Genomic DNA, 21,864 nt, shown 5'->3' with positions numbered 1-21,864 from the left:
ACTAGACATAATATGATAATCATTTTATTGGAGGATTGCTAATAGAGTTTTAAAAGAATGATTATTTCAATTTGAATGAATTTCAGCTTAGTTTTTGTGAAAACTGACTTAGCCTTTTAGATAACTGTGAGTAAATGTGGTGTAATATATATGGTGTGGCTGTACAACTTCACTGTGTAATACACTTTCCAAACCCTTTAGGGCCCTTAGGTTTCGTTTGCCAAACCTTCAGCAGTGGCTCTGAGCAGCAAGGCTTGATCAAAGAAACAAGTGTAAAGCATTTACACAGTACCAAAACAATTGAAGAAAAAATTGAAAAGCCCCCGAAGAAATCCAACAACAATTTATAAAAATAGATTGTATTTACTTATGGTAGGTTAAATATGGGATACCTTGTCTTTCTAATATTATATTTATCAGTTTCAGAAATCATTCATGGGTAATAAACTAATATGATGTACTGCTTTCTCCTTGTTTTAAAGGCACCCATAGACAGATCACTCGTATAATGAGATAAAATCTCAATAGGTTTTTTAATTTTGGACCTATTAGAAACATGGCAATTTATCTAAAAGCAACTATTTTCGAAGGTTTATTGAGACAAGGGAATGATTATCCCTTAGAGTTAACTTTTCTAGACCTTAGATCAAGTATGTCACCCAACAGGTTTGTAATTACTAAATAGAAAATCTATTACTTCCACTATGAAATTTCTTACCGGTTTCGGGAAAATTCCCATTCTTAAACTCTGCGGTCCTCATTCCACATCTCATCTAGGTTTGACGTTCTCTACCCTAGCGCCATTTTGTAAGTATGTGAGGTGTAGTACTTTGCTGACCTTTAGCCATATCTAAATACACCCAATTGCAGGCGCCACCTTTGAATGGTGGGTATGTGATTGATTTATGTTCAATGTATATTTTTCTCCTTAAATATGTTGCACTGGCACTATATTAATTTTAAAAAAGTAGTATTTTGAGATGAATTGGACTAATGGAAATTAAATATAGTTTTTATTTTTAAAGAATGCAGAAAAGTAATCTCATTAATGTTGTGTAATTACTCAAAGAACACGGACTCTTGATTTGAGCTGTATTTTGTCAAGTTGTTATATTTAATAAACGTGGCTACAGTTTTGTTAAGTTATAATATGTAATACATTTGGCTACATTTTCATTAATTTGGACGGAAATACCAGTCTTTGAACAGAGTTGAAATGAAGCCTTTAAGAGAGGTACGCATCATATTTGGACAGAGAATATGGCTTGTGTATTTTGGGTAAAATATAAATAGTAGCCATCCCTGGAAGTTTTGCAACATCTATATATTATTAGCAATAGATGGATATGTTCATTCACAATTAGCACATCCCACTTTCACATAAGTACGGATAAATAATTAGAAGCATGAGTACAAATTCTTCACAGTTTGCGGTCATTTCACTTACAGTGTGTGGCACTTTACATTAGGGTTTTCAATTTTATTAGATTATCCGTCAAACACATTTTTTGTTGATGTCAGGCTTGATTTGTGGGTTTAGAAGCCCCGTAGAAGGAAGAAAGAGGAATTATGAAGGTAGGGGTTTTTCGATCAGTGGTAGGGAATAAAGAATGTTTAACTCCTAATTGAGATCCAGAACTTATTTAAGTTGGGGAGGGATGTCAGGAAAGGTTTAGAACACTTACTTAAACAATGTAAAGACAACCTCTTCGACATAAAGGTCTTGCTGGTATGTAATATTTTGGTTGAAATAGCTTATCTTAAAGTGAAAGGATGGTTTTCTTCTGTGAGGTTGGTACCTGAGAGTTATGTGTTTTTTAAGAAATGCTAATGCTGGTCTTATCGCTATAAGACAAAGCAGTTTTGGACAAAATTAATCTCAAGCTGGGAAAGTTACCTCATAAGGATCCAAGTGAGGAGACTAAAGAGAAGTAGTAGTGAAGATCATGGAAAAAGTATGTCAACGTTGTGATGAAACTTGAGGGAGCCCGCCTCCAAAGTACATGGAGGGGGGGGGGGGCACTCTAGGGCCCAGTCAGACTCTCTCAGACCAGGGGCCGGCCCACCTGTGCATAGTGAAGGAGGGGGCCCCCTAGAACTCAGGAATAGTTTTAAGCTACTGGAATGTGACGACTTACATGTCTGCTTACATGGATGCTAAAAATTCTAGGCATAGAGTTGTTGGCACTCATTTATATGGTATGTCCAGGAGGAGGTGGCAACCTCTTGGTTGTGGATTTTTCATGATCCAATGCAATCAGGGTAAAGAGGGTATTATGGATATCAGAATCTTACAGGTTTCTTTCCTCAAGGAAGAAGCAGGGGACAGGAATATATCATTTACAGCCAGAGTCCAACGAACAGGTGCCACTCAAGGGGACTATGGGGACAATTTCTCCCATGGAAAGGTGGGAGAACGATTAAGGAACTATCTCAAAAATTGGTTGGAAATATCTTTGGATGTGAAGGTAATACTAACAGTATAGGGTTATGTCAGAGTTCAACAGCGACCTTTGCACGTAAAGGGAACAAGAGCATATTCTGGAATTTTAAGTTAACAGTTTCAAACTTACTAAGACTATGTATGCATTAGTTTTATTTTTGAACAAATATTTTTATGCTTTGTTGCAGAGAGTGCAACGTTTAACCACTGTTCTAATACCATTGTGTGATTATTTCATAGTTCTAATGTTTGGATGTCCTTTGAAAAGCTGCAGAGTTGCGAATAACATATGTGATGCAGAACGCTAGCCCCTCCTAGTCTTTAAAAAATATCCAGATTCTACTGTCAATAAAATCTTGGAGAATCTCCATCCTACATTCACGTTATGCACAGAAGAAAATCTAGAAAGGAAGCACTTTTTGAACCTTCCCCCTTATTTAGCTGCCTAGCAGGTCAAACACGGAGTTGAAAGTAATGAGTTAAACATCTGCATTCCAACAATCCTGATTTAACATTTCTACTGAAGATACCCAGACAGAAGAAGACTGGGTAATTCAAGCATGTGAACGTATTAAAGATTCAATGCTAGAGTAAACGAGACCAGAAAATGGCTCGTCTGTCTGGAGTATAAGCCAGCTGAATCTGTACCTGCCAAAGAAGAGTACAGGTGCTTAATAGCCAGACTATATCAGAATTGTGTCTTTTCACAGATCTCTTGGCATTAAAAAAACCAGTAGAACAACAAGGAGTCATAATTTTAACAGCACTTACTAATTTAAAGAGGACACTTGACCACTACTACAGTGTCACTCATCTCAATGCTTTGAGGAAAGACATTCGCAAATCACAACATAATAAAATGAATCACCACAATTCACTTCTGGAATGGTCTAAAGTAAAAAAAATGCAGCAGTTCAGAATTTTTTTTACCAAAGGTTGTAAAAAACAACACACAACTCACTTACCCTCCAGAGGTAATCTAGACCTATCAACTCCAAGTCATCCATCATGTAGGCTCGTTTTTTGGCAACCAGTTTTCCTTCTCGACAGTTCACAGCTTTAAAAAACCGCTCAAAGCATTTCATTCCATTTTCAGTCAATAAAGAAGGATCAAGTTGCAGCACATTATTTTCAAAGAAGTCCTTGTTTATATCTGGATCCAAGTCAGGCTCATCCCCCATCAGTTTAGAATACCACTTGAAACAGGCTTCACGATCACAAAGATAAACTGCATTTTCTGCTAGACATTTCCAGATTTGCTTCGCCTGTGGAGCGCACAGCCAAAGTTGCCCATCTTTTAATAAAAACCTATAATGCCACAAAAACATAAACCAAATATGGGAAAGAGTGCCACAAATAAGGTGCATCTTTACTGAAGCAATCTACGGTTCAAGTGTAGAGGACAATCATGCAAGCTAAAAACTATCAATTCGTTTTGAGAAAAAATGCCCTGTACCACAGAATTAACACCGGTAATCTTAAACGGTGTTATTTCTTCTTAGTATATTTAATGGTAAGAATTGAAATGTTAACAGTAACAACAATTTAAAAGATATGATTAACATATTCTTGTAGCTATAATAAATTCATAATTTTATACTAGTCATGCATATTTAATTTTCATTAAAAAAATATGTTTTTTACTGAAATGGAACTCGAGAAAGACCAGGTTTCAGTGATTCATTCTGATAACTTAATTGCCCAAGAAGAAATTGTTTAACTGCTGATAAAGCTTGCAATTCAATTAATGCACAAACTAATAGCCACAATGAATGAAAAAATAAATCACAGAGCTGTAGCACCATTCTTTCTGAAGGAGGCTTCAGCTATAGCAAATTTCTTACATGAACCTTCTCTCCCAGAGCCAGATTGGGCCTAGAAACTTTCTATCTAGCAACAGCCAGTCACCAATATCAAGTGGAGCGTAATGGAGTCAACTGCATGGTTGCAAGGACACCAAAAAAGGTGTCAGTGCACAATATAAAGGCCTTTAGAGATAACGGGATGAGTAATTATAATTCAAAACTCAATTAATACCTTTAGCTAAAAGGACAACATTACAAGTAATGTATTTTTCAGGGGTCGGACAGTGCAAACCATAATCGGGTTCAAACGAGTGACAAAATTATATGTACTTTACATGTAGACCAATCTGACGACAATATTAAAATATATAAAACACCAGTCCTGAATTTGAAAATGTGGGGAAATATGCCATCATGCAATTTAATTCCATTTAAATAGATCAATCAAAAGGGGCACCTGGAGTGAAAACATTCCATTGTGGGCACTAGATGTTATTAGGTCCTGGATGTGCCCCAATGTATTGGATTACAGATCATCTTAGAGCATAGGTGGTGGTATTGATACATTTGAATCCCATGACCTTTAGGGGCCTTCTCAGGACAGGGATTTGGTGGGTGCTCGCTCTATAAAAAGGCTTCATGAAGTATATCTTTGTTAGTGTGAACTACGTGGGGTAAGAGTAATTAATGCACAAACCCCTCTGTATGTTCCTCAAAAAGTGGAACTAATCACCTTTAATACACTGCATCCTAACAGATGATCTAAACAAGGAAGGTTAGTCCGGAAAGTTCAAAACGTCTGAAAGACCTAACAATAGTGCCCACTGCAAGGCTTTGCTGGGTCAAAGGCAAAACAAAAAATTAAACATCAAAAAGTGTAGCTTTTAAAAGGTTAGTCTTGCGGACTCCACACCAGGCCATAAATACGTTACAGCGCCTGGCATAAGCGAAATTTGCATACCGATGTCTTGCAGCAGGGATGACATTGACATCAGGTGGTAGATCTAATGCACTCAACAGACACTGCTCAACCTCCACGGTTGGATGTGTAGATTGTGCAGGTATGGAATGGAATCCTGCCCTGCTGCTGCAACAGAATATCCTCCCTAAGTGTTAACTTGATCAGGGCAGACACTCATGCCCACAAGTTGTCAATACCACAACCTCCTAGCATTATCCAGAGCCACTGGAATGACTTGGATTAGGTTGTTCCTGATCTACTTCAGAAGTCTGGGCAAGAAAGGCATAAGTGGGAAGGCATTCAGGAGTCTTGTGACCTACTTGACCTGGAATAAGTTTCCTAGCAAGAGTTTTTGCAGGAACTCCAACACGAATATTTTGACACTGCGATTAGACGCTGGTAAAAAGATGTAGCTAGTAATAACCCCTCCCCTACTGTCAAAAGACGACTTGTGCATGTAGTGAAATGCAGGTACCGTTTGTGAGCTGCCAGGCGCCACCAGCTAAGCTAGTAATTCCTGGCGTTCAAGGATCCCATCAGTGGTTAATTATCAGGGAGATGCCTTGATGCGCCAAACTACTTTTCAAGTGTGATAACACAGGATGCCACCCTGTCCTGCTTGCTGCAGTGGTGGTGGTGTTGTTGTCCTTGAGCACCTGTACCAGCCTTCCCTAGATGGAAGAAAGGCCTTCAGCATCAGACAAATGGGCCGCACCTCCAACAGTTGATATGGAGCTGGGTTTCTGTCAAAGACCAGAGTTCTCTGATCTTGGAATCCCACAGATGACCTCTCTAACCCAGCAGTGATGCATCGGTCACAACCATTAACTCTGGACGGGACAAGGAATGGGGTCTGCGGCCAGTACCATTGCTGTCAAGCAGTCACGACTGCAGATTGCATGCATTCAACTCCGAAACGTGGATGGCATCTGATAAGTTACCTTGGTGCAGGCCCCAGCGGAATTTGTAGAGCACATGTATGCCACCTGGTGCAGTTGACAAGCAGGATGCAGGAGGCTAATAGGCCAAGAAACCTTCAAGCTGCTCTCAACGAGATCCAGAACTGAGGTTGAATCACTGACATCACAGCTTGAATGCCCTGTACTTGTCGCAATGGAGGGAAGGCCCTGACCTGTATCATGTCCAAGACAGCTCTATAAAAGAACACCTCTGCGAGGGAGTCAGGCGCAACTTTGGCTCATTGATGTCAGGTTCGCCTTCATCTGAAGGTGATCTACTACGGACTACGGCGAACCCGCCTTCAATAGCCAGTTGTTGAGGTTGGGGAAAACTGGTATCCCGACCCCTGACGAAGGGCGGCGTCTACTGTCAACATTTTTGTGGCTGCCCAAGAGGCACTGGCAAGGCTTAAGGGGAGAATGGCAAACTGAAAGTGCTCTTGGCTTACACTAACCTGCAGGTAATATCTGAGAGACTATAAGAAGGATATATGAAAAAACACATCTTGCAGGTCCAAACATATCAACCTGTCACACAGATCCAGGGCAGAGAGCACCTAGACCAGCATCAGCATTTTTATTTGTCCTTGTGCATGAAGCCATTCAGAGGACGAAGATCTAAGATCGGCTGAAGCCCTCCATCCTTCTTCGACATGAGGAAATAGCAAGAGAATCAACCTATCCCTATTTCACAGTGCTGAACCTTCTCAACGACTCCCTTGGATAGTAAAGCTTGCACCTCTTGCAGAAGAACGGACAGGTCCTCCTCTGACAATTGTTTTGATATGGGAGGAAGTTGAGGCAGGGTAGAAAGAAATAGAAGGAACTAGCCATGCTAAACGATCTGCTGGACCCATCTCTCGGATTTAGTGGATGGCCAACCTGGAAGAAAGTGCTAGACTGTGCCTTCCACAGGTTGGTTGTGTACCACTAATGAAAAGCTAAAGTGTCTAGGAATCTATCGCCACAAGGGAGGGGAACTGGAAGGACTAATGGCCATGGTGACCTGCATGTTGTCTACAAGATCCCCATCATGAGCAACGAAAGACTGAGGTAACCGCAGTAGGGACTGGGAAGACTGCCGCTGTCTGTATAGCAGCCATAATTTCCTACACTGCTAAGGAAACTGTTTGGCAGGGGCCAAAAGAGCCAGAGAGCATGCTGTGGCCCTACTCTCCTTAAAGAGTTTCTACGGCAGAATTGGCTTTGTTGACAAATAGACATGACCAATCGAAAGGCAAATCCATAATGGAGGCCTGTAAATCTCCTGAAAATCCTATGGATTGGACTCATGCATGGTGAAAGAGCATCGTAATGGTGCCAACCAGTCACCCCAGACAATGAGTAGTATTATGGCTAGCCCATAACGTATTTGGCCACATCTTGGCATTCTTGAATGGTCTGAGCAAGGTTGGGTCTAAGTTTTTCCGGGACTGCCGGCAAGATCAACGGTCCTGTCCCAGAGGACGTGCATATACCATCCCAATAAACAAACCGCATTAACTGATCTCAATGCTAGGGTAGAAGAAAAGCACATATCTTTTTCAAACTCATCAATCCTCTTCTACTCCCTGTCCAGGGGGTCATAGGGAATGAATTGACATTCAACTTGAAGGTAGAAGCCTTGAACACCAGACTCTCTGGAGTAGGAGCAGGTCGCCAGGAGCAGGTCCATGGTACCTAGCCACCTGCCTATTCACTGGCAGGCAAGAACATGGCATAGAGCAGGTGCCCATTAAGGTGTCAGTAAGGCCTTCACTTGAACGTAAGCAAAGGCTCAGATAAGGCAGGCCCAGGTTGCACAACATTTTGAAGAATATTTGCCTTTACTTCAATGGAAGGCAGATGTAGGCCCAGGAGCTCAGCCTCTTGTCTAATTACCACAGCAAAGGAAGTGCTCTCTTCCAATGGGAGCTAAAAAGTTAACTTCAACCCTGTATCAAAGGATGTATCAAGCCTCCTTTAAGTCCATGCAAAGACTGCCATCATCATTTAGAGTCTTAAATCATGCCCATCCCCACACAGTCTTCTCCAAGTGGTGGCAAGCTCTTGTCGAAGCTTGCCATTGGTTGAGTCGAAGCCAATTATGCCAATAGAGCCTCTGCTGTAGTAGAACCCTAGGTTTAGGCTCAGGGCACCGTAGCGGACTCGGAGCACGACCTCGGTCGGGGTGCAGCAGATGTCAGTTCTGGCTTAGACATCTGGGTTGGTACAGGATTCTCCTGTTGCAATATCAGCATTTATGGATGGACCGACATGGGTCTCTGAGCAGGAGTGTCTGTACTAGAGTCAGTGCTGAAACCTTGATGGGTTCAGGTAGTCCAGATGGCGCAGAGGATCGACCAACCTACGGTTACCAGAATTAGGACCCCACCCAAAGAGTGGCAGGATATGGTTGAGTCCTACTCGCCTTTTTATGTTTGCGATTGGACTTCGGCCTCAAAGAAGACATCTCATGGGTCAGAGCCCTCGACCTGGAGTGGTAATGCGACTTATGCAAGGCCCATAACATATCCCTGTGTTCAGCAACGTACAGTTTTGCGGTTTCTGATTGCCTTTGGGTGTGTGTGAGGCAGGGGCAGCTCCTCCATTAGGGTGGAGGAGCATAGCCCCACTGATTTCTGGCAGTGCAAGAAGCAGAAACATAAAACATTTTTGGTTTAAATACCATTGTATGTTTCTGCTTCTCGCGCTGTGAGAGAGCAGAAGGGTATGCCTGGTTGAGGGCGAGCGGGTCGGGGAGGAGTGGCATGACCAATGCTGTGGGCCCTGACTGTTTGGTCGTCCGCCTGGGGCCGACCAAACCAGTCATGCGCAGTCTGCATTTTCTCAATGTAGCAGCCTACATAGAGAAAATGTCCTCCCCATAGGTGCCTGGGCGCTGTCCCCACCAATCACAACGCTGCCATTCCAGCGTTGTGATTGGCTTAGGGGAGGGAAGGGAGGCTGCTTGCTTCCTGTTCCTGCCTGAGGCAAGAGAGCCGGAAAGCAGCAGGAAAACATGGGACCCGGCCAGGAGCGGAGGCGGGTGGGACCCGGTATGGTACGTTTTGTACAAAATGTTATCCTCCCCCCTCCACCCTCACCCGCGAGTCATGAGAGTCGCGACTGGTGTGAGGGCATGTAACTTGGGCGTATTGCTCAAAGTCCAAACACTTAAGACACTCCTTATGTGGGCCCACGATCAACATTGGTTTACTGTAGTCACAGCATCGTTTGAAGCCTGTAGTTTTAGAAGGAGGATGGACACTGTTACTTTGCTCACTGGATTATATTTTGAGAGTGATCAAAAATAAGTGGGAGCGGTTCTTCAGAGCCACATCCGAAAGCACGGGAAGAAAGACACCGACATCGGTGCGCACGGGTGGACCTTATACTCAGCTCTTCTCCATCATTTCATGGGCTGAACGGTGCCTACGTGAACCAGCAAGTGGTGCCAAGCAGCATTGCTTTGAAAAAGTTTCTAGATCCAGTCTGGTGCCTGAGGAACATTCAAAGGTGAGGAATCTGTTGTTAAAACGTCCATCAGAACAACAATTTCCAGTGAAATAACGCACGGAGAATCAAGTTACTGGTATATAGGCTTTTTGAATTAGAACACCATGTAGAAAAGCGGAAGTGCCTCCTCCGTCCCTTGTAGAGTGAGCATGCAACCCTTAAGGCCAGAGCCTTATTGACAAATGGTAACAATACTGTAGAGTAAGAAATCCATCTAGAAATGGTTTGCTTACTTTACAATCATGCCCCACTTCATCCCATACACTGATAAAAGTGTTGCTACAAAACCCCAAGAGCCCTGTTTAGTGAAAACCGAGTTCAAGCACCCTTATGTGGTCCAACCTATTCAGCCACCTTCCCGCCTTTGGAGGCAAAGGGGCAAACAATGAAATTAAGGTAGTGGTATCACCCTGCTTCTCACTAAATGCTAGGATAGGAGTCTCTGGTACACATCAATGTCTCCCAGCCCAAAAGGAACCGTAGGGGCTCCAAAGGAAGTGATAAAGGTAACAAATACAAAATAGGCCAACATGGCTTCATGAAAAGCCTCTATTGGACAGGCTATTGCTCCTGTAAGATGCAACTGCATCTGCTGCATAGTTCCAAATGCTGGAACAGAATTCGAGGTTCACAACAACCATTCCTTAGACCACCTGCGTTTCTGGTCATGAGAGGATGAGGAGCTATTGTGACAGAGTTTTTATCTACTTTTGGGGAGGAAGACATACTGTCAAGGAAGACCTCTTCGGCACAAAAGATGGGGGAAACTAAACTCCAGTCAAAAGAATTACTAAGACAATCAAGTGTTCCCCCAATCCCCCAGAAAAAAACAGTCACTGGCATGTGAGCATCTTTTATTGAGCCACTACCCTTCAAGTGTAGCCACAGGGCTCAGTTCACGACACCAGGTAGAAGTGATTAAACACTTTCCTACTGAGTGGACCTTGTTTCAAAAGACGGTTAAATATTTTGCATTTGCGAAACGTGCCACTACTAGCTCTGGTGAGAAACACATTTACAATTCAATTTCTGTTTTGGTGCAGTGGTGCTTTCACACCCCCAGAGAAAAACTATAGAAGACACACATTTCTCAAGAAATGGACTGGACTACGTTACTAGCCGGATATGGCCCCTGCCTTTTCTTTGCCAAAGGAGCGTAACGGTAGCTTATTAATAATCTTTCCACAAGAGATTTTCCAACAACACTGGAATGGCATTGCTCCACTAGCTAAAGCTGTTAATAAATACGTTGCTCCAATCGTAGTTAATTTTCCTGTTCAACTGCATTGGTCAGAAGTGATGCTCCAGGTGGCATAAAAAGGATGGGAATTGCTGGCTGCCAGTCATCCTCTCCCATCTCCCTTCCTTGTGGTAGGTTTGGGGACTACATTTACTCTACAATTCTTACAATGTACTTACCTTCAGTAACGCACTTTATGGTGAATATTAAACGGAATCATAGATTTTTCACCTTTTGAATTCCCCCAGGCACCAGACTGGAACCCACAAGATGTTCTAGTAATTACTCCCATGTGCCTGAAGTGATGGCACCAAGCTGTTTATAGGCACCACCCCTGCCAGCTGAAGTGAGTTTAAAACTGATATTCCACACCCTTAGATGGCAAGTATTAGGATGAGAACCATGAAAGTGTGCAGAAGGCTAGGTGAGATACGCATTTAAACCTAGGAGGCCGGGGAGGAGCTTGGCGGGCATCCGAGATGGCCGCGTGAGCCCAGCGCTCTCCGGATCCCCGCCGCTCCCGGCTTAATATCCAGCTTTAATCCTGATTTTTGCGAGGATTCATATAGAGGACGTTGGGCTAATCTACCTGGACCTTTCAGAAACTGATTTGGACATCGGGTGCCTGACTTATGTTCAATTGAACTTTTGGGCTCCGCCCTCGAAGTGCGCCCGGGACTGGGTGAGGTTCGGTGGCCGTCTTGGAGTTGAACAACAACGGCAGGGGGATTGGTCTTGTGAGTCCCTCTCTTAAGTTTCGGTTTCGTTTCTGCCTCGGACATGGACATTGGTGAGAGTGTCGGGCCAGAGCTGCGGCCGGGACACACGTAGGTTGTCTGGCCCTTGGCTGCTCTGTTCCTGGAGTGGGCTGCCTCTATCCTGGTGATACCCCTCTTGTAGTTCTTTGGTCCCGGGGCCTCCATCTCTGGTGCCCGGTCCGTCGACCCTGGTGACATTACTCGTGACGCATCTTCAAAATGGCGGGCAGAGGGGACCGAGAGACGCGCAAGACGAAGACACCTCTGCGCGGGGGTCCGGTTCAATCTAATGTTATGGATCGTTATACCCACTCTAAGGGGTCCCCCGGAGCTGCCCTGCCCGGTCCCACTGCGTCGGACCAAGTAATGGATGCGTCGACGGAGCCCTCCTTGCAGGACATCATGGGCGCCATTTCTGGCATGAGGGAATCCATAGGCCAACAGTACGAAACTTTGGCCCACAAACTTGACACTGTGGCAATTGAGGTGAATTTGATTCAAGCCGATCTCTCCAAGACTAACGAAAAGGTGAAGTCGTTGGATATCAAATCTTCCAGCCTCACGACGGACGTCTCTGATATTCAGACGGAGATTGGCAATCTCCGTAGGGTGAACGATTTCATGACCCGGCGCTTGGAGGATTTTGAGAACAGGGCACGTCGCTGTAATGTTCGCGTGGTTGGTGTGCCGGAGAACCCAGAACCCCACTCGGTTGATCTCCTGGTTGAAGACCTTATCCAGAACCACCTTTCTCCGTCTGGCCTTAGTAAATTTTTCGCAGTGGAGCGCGCACATCGTGTTCCGGGGGGCCAGGGCAAGCCAGGCGCCCCGCCGAGACCTATTGTTGCAAAGCTTTTCCACTACAGAGATCGGGACGCTATCCTGCAGGCCTCGCGGGTGCAGGGCCCGGTAGCCTTTGAAAATGCCACGGTGAACTTTTATCCGGACTTTTCCCAACAGGTCCAGAAGCAGCGTATGGGATTTCGTGGTGCCAAGAAACGTCTTAGGGACTTGGGGATGCGTTACGCAATGCTCTTTCCGACCAGGCTGCGGGTGGAGTATAATGATCGAACTTTCTTCTTTGATCGGCCGGATGCTGCGAATGACTGGCTGGACTCCCTGCCTAATCGTCCCCCTGAGACTGAGTCCGAAGCCCACCCGGGCGGTGCTGAAGGTGGTGTAGAGAGCTGAACGTTTCGTCTTTGACTTATGCCTTGTTTTGTATAACTGGTCCAGGGGTGTAAGCCTATGTTCCTCTACCTCATTTGTGTTTTGATGTATGGTCTTCTTCTCGCTCTTGGTTTGATCGGGGGGCGGGTGGGACGGAGCCTTTCCTCCTCCGGGGTCTTTGTGTAGAATAAGGGTTCTTGGGCGACAGGCACACTGCAGGTTGGGGTGGCTTTTTAGCTTTTTGCAGGGGTGCAGGGTGGGGGGTGTTTTCTTGTTATTGGGGGGGTGGGTGGTTGGGAAGTTCGTTGTTTGTGTGTTCTGTGTTCAAGGCGACTTTATTCTGTATTTGAATTGCTTTTTGTGGTCATGCTCATTGATGGGGGGTTTGGGCTTTGTCGGATGGGGGGTAGCGGGTTGCGATTTGTTTCGTGGAACGTTAACGGTCTGGGTGATCGTATCAAACGAAGTGTGGTGTTGAAATGTATACGACGTTTATCTCCTGACATTGTTTTCCTGCAGGAGACTCATTTGATAGGCAATGTTTGTCATGCAATGAATAGGTGGGGCTATCGCCTCGTAGCGCATTCGGGGTTTACCTCGGGTTCCAGGGGTGTGGGTATCCTTGTCCGGGCTTCCCTCCCCCTGGCTATTGATGATGTTATTCAGGATGACCGGGGGCGGTATGCTGTTCTTGTGGGTCGATATGAAGGCCGTGTCCTCTCCTTATTAACTGTTTATGTGCCCCCCGGCTTGCAGACTTCTACCTTTTCAGATTTGGGCCGTGTCTTGTTGGACCTCCCTGATAGTACTCTCTTTCTGGCTGGTGATTTTAATTCGGTAGTCTCCGGTCTCCACGATCGCCACCCCCCTAGGGATACCCCTGTGGCTCAGCAGTGGTTGGGTGGATTTTTGGATACCTTTGGCCTGGTGGATTGCTGGAGGCTTTTGCATCCTACGCAGCTTCAGTACACCTTTCACTCTGGGGCCCATGGGAGTCTGTCTCGGCTGGATTATTTCCTGATGCCTGCGGCTCAGTCCCCGGCGGTGCGTCAGATTGTGCACATGCCCAGGGGTATCTCTGACCACTCTCCGCTCTGGCTTCGTTTTGAGGTTGGGGTGGAGGCAGTGGGCAGGGTGGCTCCCATTAATCCGTGGTACCTTACCTCCCCCGAGACCCGCACCCTTTTGCTTAAGTCCTTGGACTCGTATTTTCTGGATAACGAGGGGTCGGTTTCATCTGCTGTGTCCCTGTGGGAGGCCTTTAAGACCGTGATTCGTGGGCAGGCCCTCTCCCTTATTGTTGAGGCTAAGAGAGAGAGGAATAGAGAGGTGGTTGATCTTGAGGGGGAGATTTCTGTATTGGAGGAGGGTTTGGAATCTGGTATCACGCCTGAGAAACTCCATGCCCTGGGTCTGAAACAATTTGCTTATAAGTCCTTGGTCACGGATGCCGCCAAAGTGATGTTTCGGGAGCAACAGGGACGTCTGTATGATGTGGGTGACAAAGCGGGTAAATTGCTGGCGTGGCTGGATAAGAAGGAGAGAGCTAATCGTGTGGTACCCGTGATTCAGTCTGCATGTGGTGTGAGTGTAACGGACCCGATTGGGATAGTTGACCGGTTTGCCGAGTACTTCCGTGTGGTGTATACCCCTGTGTCTGTGAGGGATGTGGTTGACTCTCGCCTTCTGTTGCGTGATATAGCCCTGCCCATTGTTTCTGATTTAGACCGTGTGGCGTTGGACTCCCCCTTTACGGTTGATGAGATAGCTACTGCCATCCGTTCCCTCCGTTCGGGCAAAGCATTGGGCCCGAACGGGTTGCCAATCGAATTGTACAAGTTGCGTCCCGATAGGGTGGCTCCGTATCTCCGCGCCATGTTTCTGGAGTCCCGGGAACGGGGTATTCTCCCTTATGATCAGAGACTGGCCACGATAGTTGTCATCCCCAAGGAGGGTAAACCACATGATCTTTGTTCCTCCTATAGGCCCATATCCCTACTGAATGTTGAACCCAAGGTATTGGCGAAACTCCTGGCATCCCGTCTCTTGACGGTCATTAGTGACTTGGTCCATCCGGATCAATCTGGATTTATCCCACATCGCAACACGGCTCTGAACCTACGTCGTCTTCACGGCGCGATCGCGAGGGCGGGGCTTCTGACGGAGCCGGCCATTTTGGCATCGTTGGATGCATCCATGGCCTTCGACACGGTGGAGTGGCCTTATCTCTGGGCGGCTCTAGAGAAATTTGGTTTTGGACCTGAGTTTATTGGTTGGGTCCAGTTACTGTACGCGGCACCTCTGGCGCAAGTAGTGGTGGATGGTAGGGTCTCGGCTCCTTTCACCCTTGGCAGGGGTACCCGTCAGGGATGCCCCTTGTCTCCGTTACTGTTTGCTCTCGCCTTGGAACCATTGGCTGCCTGGCTTCGGTGGGAACCGTCTCTCAAGGGGATTCGCTGGTCTCCGGACTTTGAGGACCGCGTTTCGCTTTACGCGGACGATATCCTTTTATATCTCACTTCCCCGCGTAAATCTCTGTCTGTTCTGTTTGACGTTCTTGCTTCTTTTGGAGCCAACTCGGGCCTCATTATTAACTGGACCAAGTCCTGTGTATATGTTATTTCGGGGGTTTTGCCCCCCTTGCCGAGCAGACTTCCTATCCAGGTGGTCCAATCGGGTTTCAAGTATTTAGGGATTTTTATTACGTTGGACCCGACGCTCCGCTTTGAGCGTAATCTTCTCCCACCGTTGCTTAGACTGCGCTTGGATGTGGCCCGTTGGCGCAAGCTTCCTTTGTCTCCTCTGGGCAGGGTGGCCCTGTTTAAAATGATGTCCTTGCCGCGATTCCTTTACGCGCTTCACAACTCCTATGACGCTATTCCTAAGACCTATTTCCAAGAGATTGAGAGTCTTGAACGGCAATTGATATGGGATGGGCGGCCGCGTATCGCACTCGCAAAGCTCACCATCCCCTGGTATGACGGGGGCATGGCGCTCCCCGATATCAAGCGATATTACTGGGCTTCCCAGTTGTCTGCCATTAATCACGTGATGTTTTCCCCGGGTCGTAATCCTGCATTCGAGATGGATAGACTCCAGCTTCCGGGTGGGGACTTTAATAGAGCGCTTTATTCCCGATCGGCCGGGCGCCATCTTGTGGGCCCATCCAAGATTGCAGTAACTGTATGGCGAGCGGCGAATGTGAGTTTGGGGTGGGAGGATCGATTGACTTTGGCGACGCCGCTTTATGCCTCGGAACGTTTGGGCGGACTCTGGTCTACCAAGGGTTTCGACCGCTGGGATGTGATTGGGATTTGTAAGGTGGGTGACGTGTACTCGAACGGTTGTGTGAAGTCGTTCCAGGCCCTCCAGGCGGAATATGGTTTGAGTGGTAGGGAATTTTTTCGCTACCTGCAGGTCCGGCACGCCCTCGCCTCAGTCTTGGTTCCTGATGAGGCCCTGCCTGAATCTTCCCCCCTCGAGGACCGTCTCCTTGATGGGCATCTTCCCGATAGCACTATTTCTCTGATTTACAAGAAATTGATTAATAATCGGGCGGACTTACTGGTCCGACTTCGGGAGGCTTGGGTTGGCGATGGGTTGGAACTGGACGACGAGGATTGGCAGTCGGCACTCTCCTCTCCCAAGGAGGTGGCCATTCCTGCCCGTCTCCGTTTGGTTCAACTTAAGATTCTTCATCGAGTCTATGTCACTGGTCCGCGTCTGGTTACGATGGGCTTTTCTTCGGATGGGCTATGTAAGCGTGGATGTACCCACATGCTTCCCCCCCACGGTTTTGTCCCCCCCGTTTTCTGGTAACACCATTACACGGACTGAACAGGCCCCGATCCCCCGCCCTTTGAGACGCGACTTTATATTCCTGTTCTCATGCACTGTCCTCCTAGCTATACAGGTTCATTGTCTTCTGACCTGCACACATGGCTGCATGATATGTATTGTTTCTGGAGGAAATGGATATTTGTACCAGTTGGTTAAATAAAAAACACGTTGCACGCATGGCTGAATGTTGAGGCCACGTCAGCGGCTTATTCACACTGTACCGTATACTTTGATGCAACAATAAAACAAATTTCAAAAAAAAAAATGTAAGCGTGGATGTGGTTTGAGTGCGACCTTTTTACATATCCTTTGGGAGTGCCCGGTTGTAGCTGCTTACTGGACTGCGGTGCTTGAGGTGATGACTGCTGTCACGGATGTGGCCCTGCGGCCGGAGCCTCGACGATGTCTGTTGAATGTGTGGGAGCCCACTGACTACTCTGTGGCCCAGACCAGATGGGCTACCCTTGGTTACATGATTGCGAAGCGGGATGTCGCGCAACTCTGGGGCGCTTCCAGGCCCCCTGAGGTCTCGAAGTGGGAAGACAACATGGACTGGTCCATGTTTCGTGAAAAGACGGTTTATGTGGCCAGGGGCAGACCCAGGGCGTGGACGAAGGTCTGGGGCCAGTGGAATGAGTATCGTGGGGGTATTTGCACCCCTCCCCTTGTAGACACTGCTGAGATTGTCCTTTCTCCCTAGACTAGCGTTCCCGGAACCTTTCCATAAGGTTTTTATACTTCCGGTTCTCCCCGCTGCTCCCCTCCCCCCCTCCCGACTTGATTGGAGCCTCCGGGCTCTGGGTGTGTTCTCCTGATCGTGGACCGTCCCCTCCGTTCTTTGGGCTGACCTTAATTCTTGTGCATTCGCCTTTAGTGTTTGTTTTTCTTTTTGTAAAAATAAAAATACGAATTGTTCTGTGATAGCTGTAGAGTAATGCTTTGTACTCGAGCTGTGCCTAACCACGGGTGTACATTTTTATTTCATGCATTGTGCCTTGTTATTAGCGGCCAGCCCGTGAGGTTGTAGGCCCATTCTTGTACTTTTCTATGCTTACTCCAATAAAGGTTTTTAAAAAAAAAAAAAAAAATAAATAAAATAAAAATAAACCTAGGAGGCCATTCCACAAAACACAGACAGCAGGTCGGTGAGGCACCTGTGGTTAGAATATCCACCATAAAGACATTCTACCGAAGGGAAGTTACTGTTTCTTGTGATGGATAATCCTATCCATTCTTTCCTCACCTTTTGAAAAAATACCAAAGCGTACTCCCAAAAAGGTGGAGGGTCTGAGGAGTGGACTCCATACCATGAAATCCAGACGGACAGAGTGAGCAAAGTGGCCCTCGATGCGGACCTAAGAATCATTGTTAAGCCAGGTGAAGGAATGAAGGGACACCCAGGAAGCCGCTAGGCAGATGTCGAGCACCACAATACCCGTGGCCAATGCTGAGGTTCAGGCAAAACAAGCCCCAAGACCCTCAGGAGACTCTTTCTTGGCATAGTATAGTATTTTTTTCTTTTACACAAAGGGAAATCTTTCTAAACTGCCTTCCTCTTCTAAGCACCAGGGAACCTCATAAAAGATTATTATTATTATAAAACATGTATAGAGCGCACTGTAACCCTGCGGGCATCCTGGCACTAGGAGAACAATCCAGCACAGGAGCTGTCGGCTGCATGGTAAAAGAGGAACTATCATCCAGTAAATCTACTTCTACCCCCTAGTGGAGACATATTATGCCCTGGGGAAGAGGTTGGTCATTCACTCAGTGGTTCTTAGTCCGACCAACATAGAAACTAAGCGCTCTCCTAGTGAAGGGATAAAGCAAAGAACAAAGCATAGAGTGAGAAGGACGTATCCATATTGAAAGAGAAACAACTTTTGGCAGAAACCATGTCACAGTCTGAAGTAGCAGCTTGTCTGGAAAGAAGGTATGGGTATACAATTGACTGCACTGGCAGACCACTGCAGTTCCCCAACACTGAACGCAGAAGTAACTGCAATGAGGAAGAGGATCAGGAACCTCAAATAACAGCTGCTTGTAGGTTGAAAAGGTGTGCATATGAAGATGGAAAGACCCAAGATAAGATCCCACTGCAGCATAACAAAAGGGACAGGAGGAAACACATGTAAGCCCGTTTGACAAAAAATCCTTAAACAATGGCCACAGCAAAACACTGCCAAGCAAAATACAGGACAAACCCAAAAACATCGGAAAGTTTAGCCTGAAATGAATGGACAGAATGGTCCTCGCACCAGGCCACAAACTTTGTCTAATGTACTGAATAGATCAACTTTGAAGACGGGCAGTGACAGGATGACATCTACTACTTCTTAATGCAGATCGAATCTGCTCAGCTGTTTCTGCTCAATCATGATGCATTGACGTGCAGTTTGTGCAGGTTTAGGTTTAAGACCTTGCCCTGTTATTGATAGATCTGATCCTTCCAAAGTAGTACAAGGGGGTACCGTTGCCCAGCCTCAGAAAATCGAAGTACCAGACCCTCTGAGTCAGATCTGGGGTTATCAGGGTGAGCTGAGTTTGGTCCCTCCTGACCTTCAGAACCCAAGAAAGCACCAGAAAGTACAGGAATATGTATAACTGGACAGTCTAATAAAGGACAAAAACCGTCAATGAGTGTTCTTAAAGGAGACAAAAAGATCTACCCTAGGCACATGCCACTGGACAAAAATACCTTGAACCATTTCAAGGTGCAGATGCCACTCGTGGTCAGCTAGATGCCACCTGCTGCGTTTGTTTACCCAGGTCTACAGGGACTATGTCCAATGGCAGAAAGTTAAGATATTCCCAGAAAGGGGGGGAGGGGGGTACATGGGCAGCTAACAGCAGGTTGCTGGAGCACCCAACTCCAAAGATGCGTCCAGCAGCAAAATCTTTAGCTCTGAACAGATACCCAAGCAATAACTTCCCCGGACGTAGAAACTGTGGAAAAGATTTAGACCAGAAAAAACAGAGCGGCCAAACAGGTCCTCACTGGGAACCTGAGACTCCAGGCAATTGTGTCTTGCGAATGTGTGTAGCGGCGCCCTTGTGGCTGCTTGGCACATATAAGTAATTGGAACCCCACACTGGAGGGCTGTGGTGACTGCTGTCGCCCTGGTGGAATGGGCCCTAAGGCTTTCAGGAGGCTGCTTCTTTGCCAAGGAGTAACATATTTTAATACAGAGGATAACCGAACATGAGATAGTCCTCTTTTGAACAGCATGTCCCTTCTCTGCTCCCACGTACCCTATAAACAGTTGGACATCCTCCCTGAACACTTTGGTGCGATCAAGGTAGAATAATAACGCTCTTTTTGGGTCCAGACGGTGGAGACGCTCCTCTTCTTTAGAAGGGTGCGGAGGTGCATAGTAAGTGGGCAGAGTAACAGACTGCCCCAGATGGAACGGTGTTACAATCTTGGGCAGAAAAGATGCCCTAGTTCAGAGCAGCACTTTGTCCAGAAAGACGGTCTGGTAAGGAGGCTGTGATGACAGTGCTTGCAGTTCACTCACCCTCCTGGCAAAGGTGATTGCCACCAAAAAAGCAGTTTTGATAGTGAGTAACCATAGAGGGCAATTGTGCAGCGGCTCAATTGGTGTGCACATCATGAAAGTAAGGACCAAATCAGGGTCCCATTGCGGCATAAGAAAAGGAAAAGGGGTAAAAAATAGGTTAACCCCTTCAAACATTTCTGCAACAGAGGGGATTCAAACAGTGAAGACTGATCTGGCAGTCAGAGAAAAAGCTGAAAGGGGCGAAAGGTAGTCCTTCAGTGTGCCCAGAGCAGAGCCTTGCTGGGTCAAAGAAAGGATAAACTGAAGAACATCTTATAGAGAGTGAGATAAAGGGTCAAATAGGTCTTTCTGTACAACAGTTACAAAATCTGTTCCATCGGCAGACGTATACCGATTTCATGGGGGGGCACCTGGCTGTCAGAATAACTTTGCGGACTTCGAGAGGCTGCTTATCTACACATAAGGAGGCAGAGACTGGACAGGTTCGGGTGGAGGACCCACCCCTCCTGCTGCGACAGAAGATCCACCCGAAAGGGCAGCCTGATCGGAGGATCGATGCTCATTGCCAGAAGCACAGGATACCAGACTCTGTGCCCAGTCCTGAGCCACAAGAACGACTTGTGCCCGGTTACTCCTGATCTTCTTGAGCACTCTAAGCTGGAGTGGTATGTGCGGAAAGGTGTACAGGGGGCCTGACCTCCACTCGCGACGCAAAGAGTTGCAGAGCCAGAGTCGCCTTGGAAACGCAAAGCTGCCAACTTTGCGCGTTCTTTTCGGAGGTGAACAGATCTAACCAAAGCTCTCCCCACCACTGAAGAAGACCTTGAACCACTTCCGGATGGAGACGCCACTCGTGATCCACAAGGCACCGTCAGCTGAGTTTGTCCGCTCTGGCGTTCAGAGAATCGGCCAGATGTTGAACCACCAGGTAAATGCCCTTTTGTTCCAGCCAAGTCCAGAGACGCAGGGCCTCTTGACAGAGTCCAAGACCACACACCGCCCTGTTTGTTGCAGTACCACATGGCGTTAGTGTAGTCCGTGAACACCTGAACCAGCCTTCCCTTGATGGACGGTAAAAAGGCTTTCAGTGTCAATCAGATCGCGCAAAGCTCCAATAGGTTGATATGGAGGCTGGCTTCTGCCAGAGACAGAGTACTCTGATCTCCAAGATGGCCACTTCTGGGTGGGGAAGGGAGAGAGGTCTGCCACTGACTCAATCTCGGTTTGTCAGCCACCACTGCAGGTCTTTTGCAGCGCCCATCAATAGTTGAACCAGGTCATGAGATTTCCCTAATGCTGTGCCCTTTGGAACTTCAGGTCCCACTGGAGAGCCCGCATGTGCCATCTGGCATGGTACACAAGCAGGATGCAGGAGGCCATGAGGCCCAACAGCCTCAGAGTCAGTCTCACCGAAATACAGGATGGAGGCCAAATTATCGGTATCATAGCCTTAATATCCTGGACTCACCGTTCGGGAGAATAGGCCCGAAACTGTACCGTGTCCTGAATCGCTCCGATGAAAGGGAGCGTCTGAGAGGGAATGAGGTGTGAATTCTGCATGTTGATAGTGAACCCCAGCGAATGCAGGAGGTTTTCCCAAGTTTGGAGGTGGGAGAGGACTGCTTGGGACGAGCACACCTTCAACAACCAGTCATCGAGATGGGGGAAG

The 21,864-nt window shown here is 46.8% G+C and overlaps 1 protein-coding gene across 1 annotated transcript in view; it reads right to left on the bottom strand.

Moving 5' to 3' along the window:
• The window catches only part of USP9X (ubiquitin specific peptidase 9 X-linked), a 1,542,050-nt gene that overhangs the window by 920,435 nt on the left and 599,751 nt on the right, over positions 1–21,864 (bottom strand). Inside the window, exon 16 of the mRNA XM_078658291.1 lies at positions 3,409–3,751. Coding sequence (XP_078514417.1) covers positions 3,409–3,751 — 343 coding nt within the window. The remainder of the gene's footprint in view (positions 1–3,408; positions 3,752–21,864) is intronic.

Source organism: Lissotriton helveticus, chromosome 8 (genome assembly GCF_964261635.1).
Source record: "Lissotriton helveticus chromosome 8, aLisHel1.1, whole genome shotgun sequence".
Taxonomy (NCBI): Eukaryota; Metazoa; Chordata; class Amphibia; order Caudata; family Salamandridae; genus Lissotriton; species Lissotriton helveticus.
This window is presented reverse-complemented; position numbering and strand designations above follow the sequence as displayed.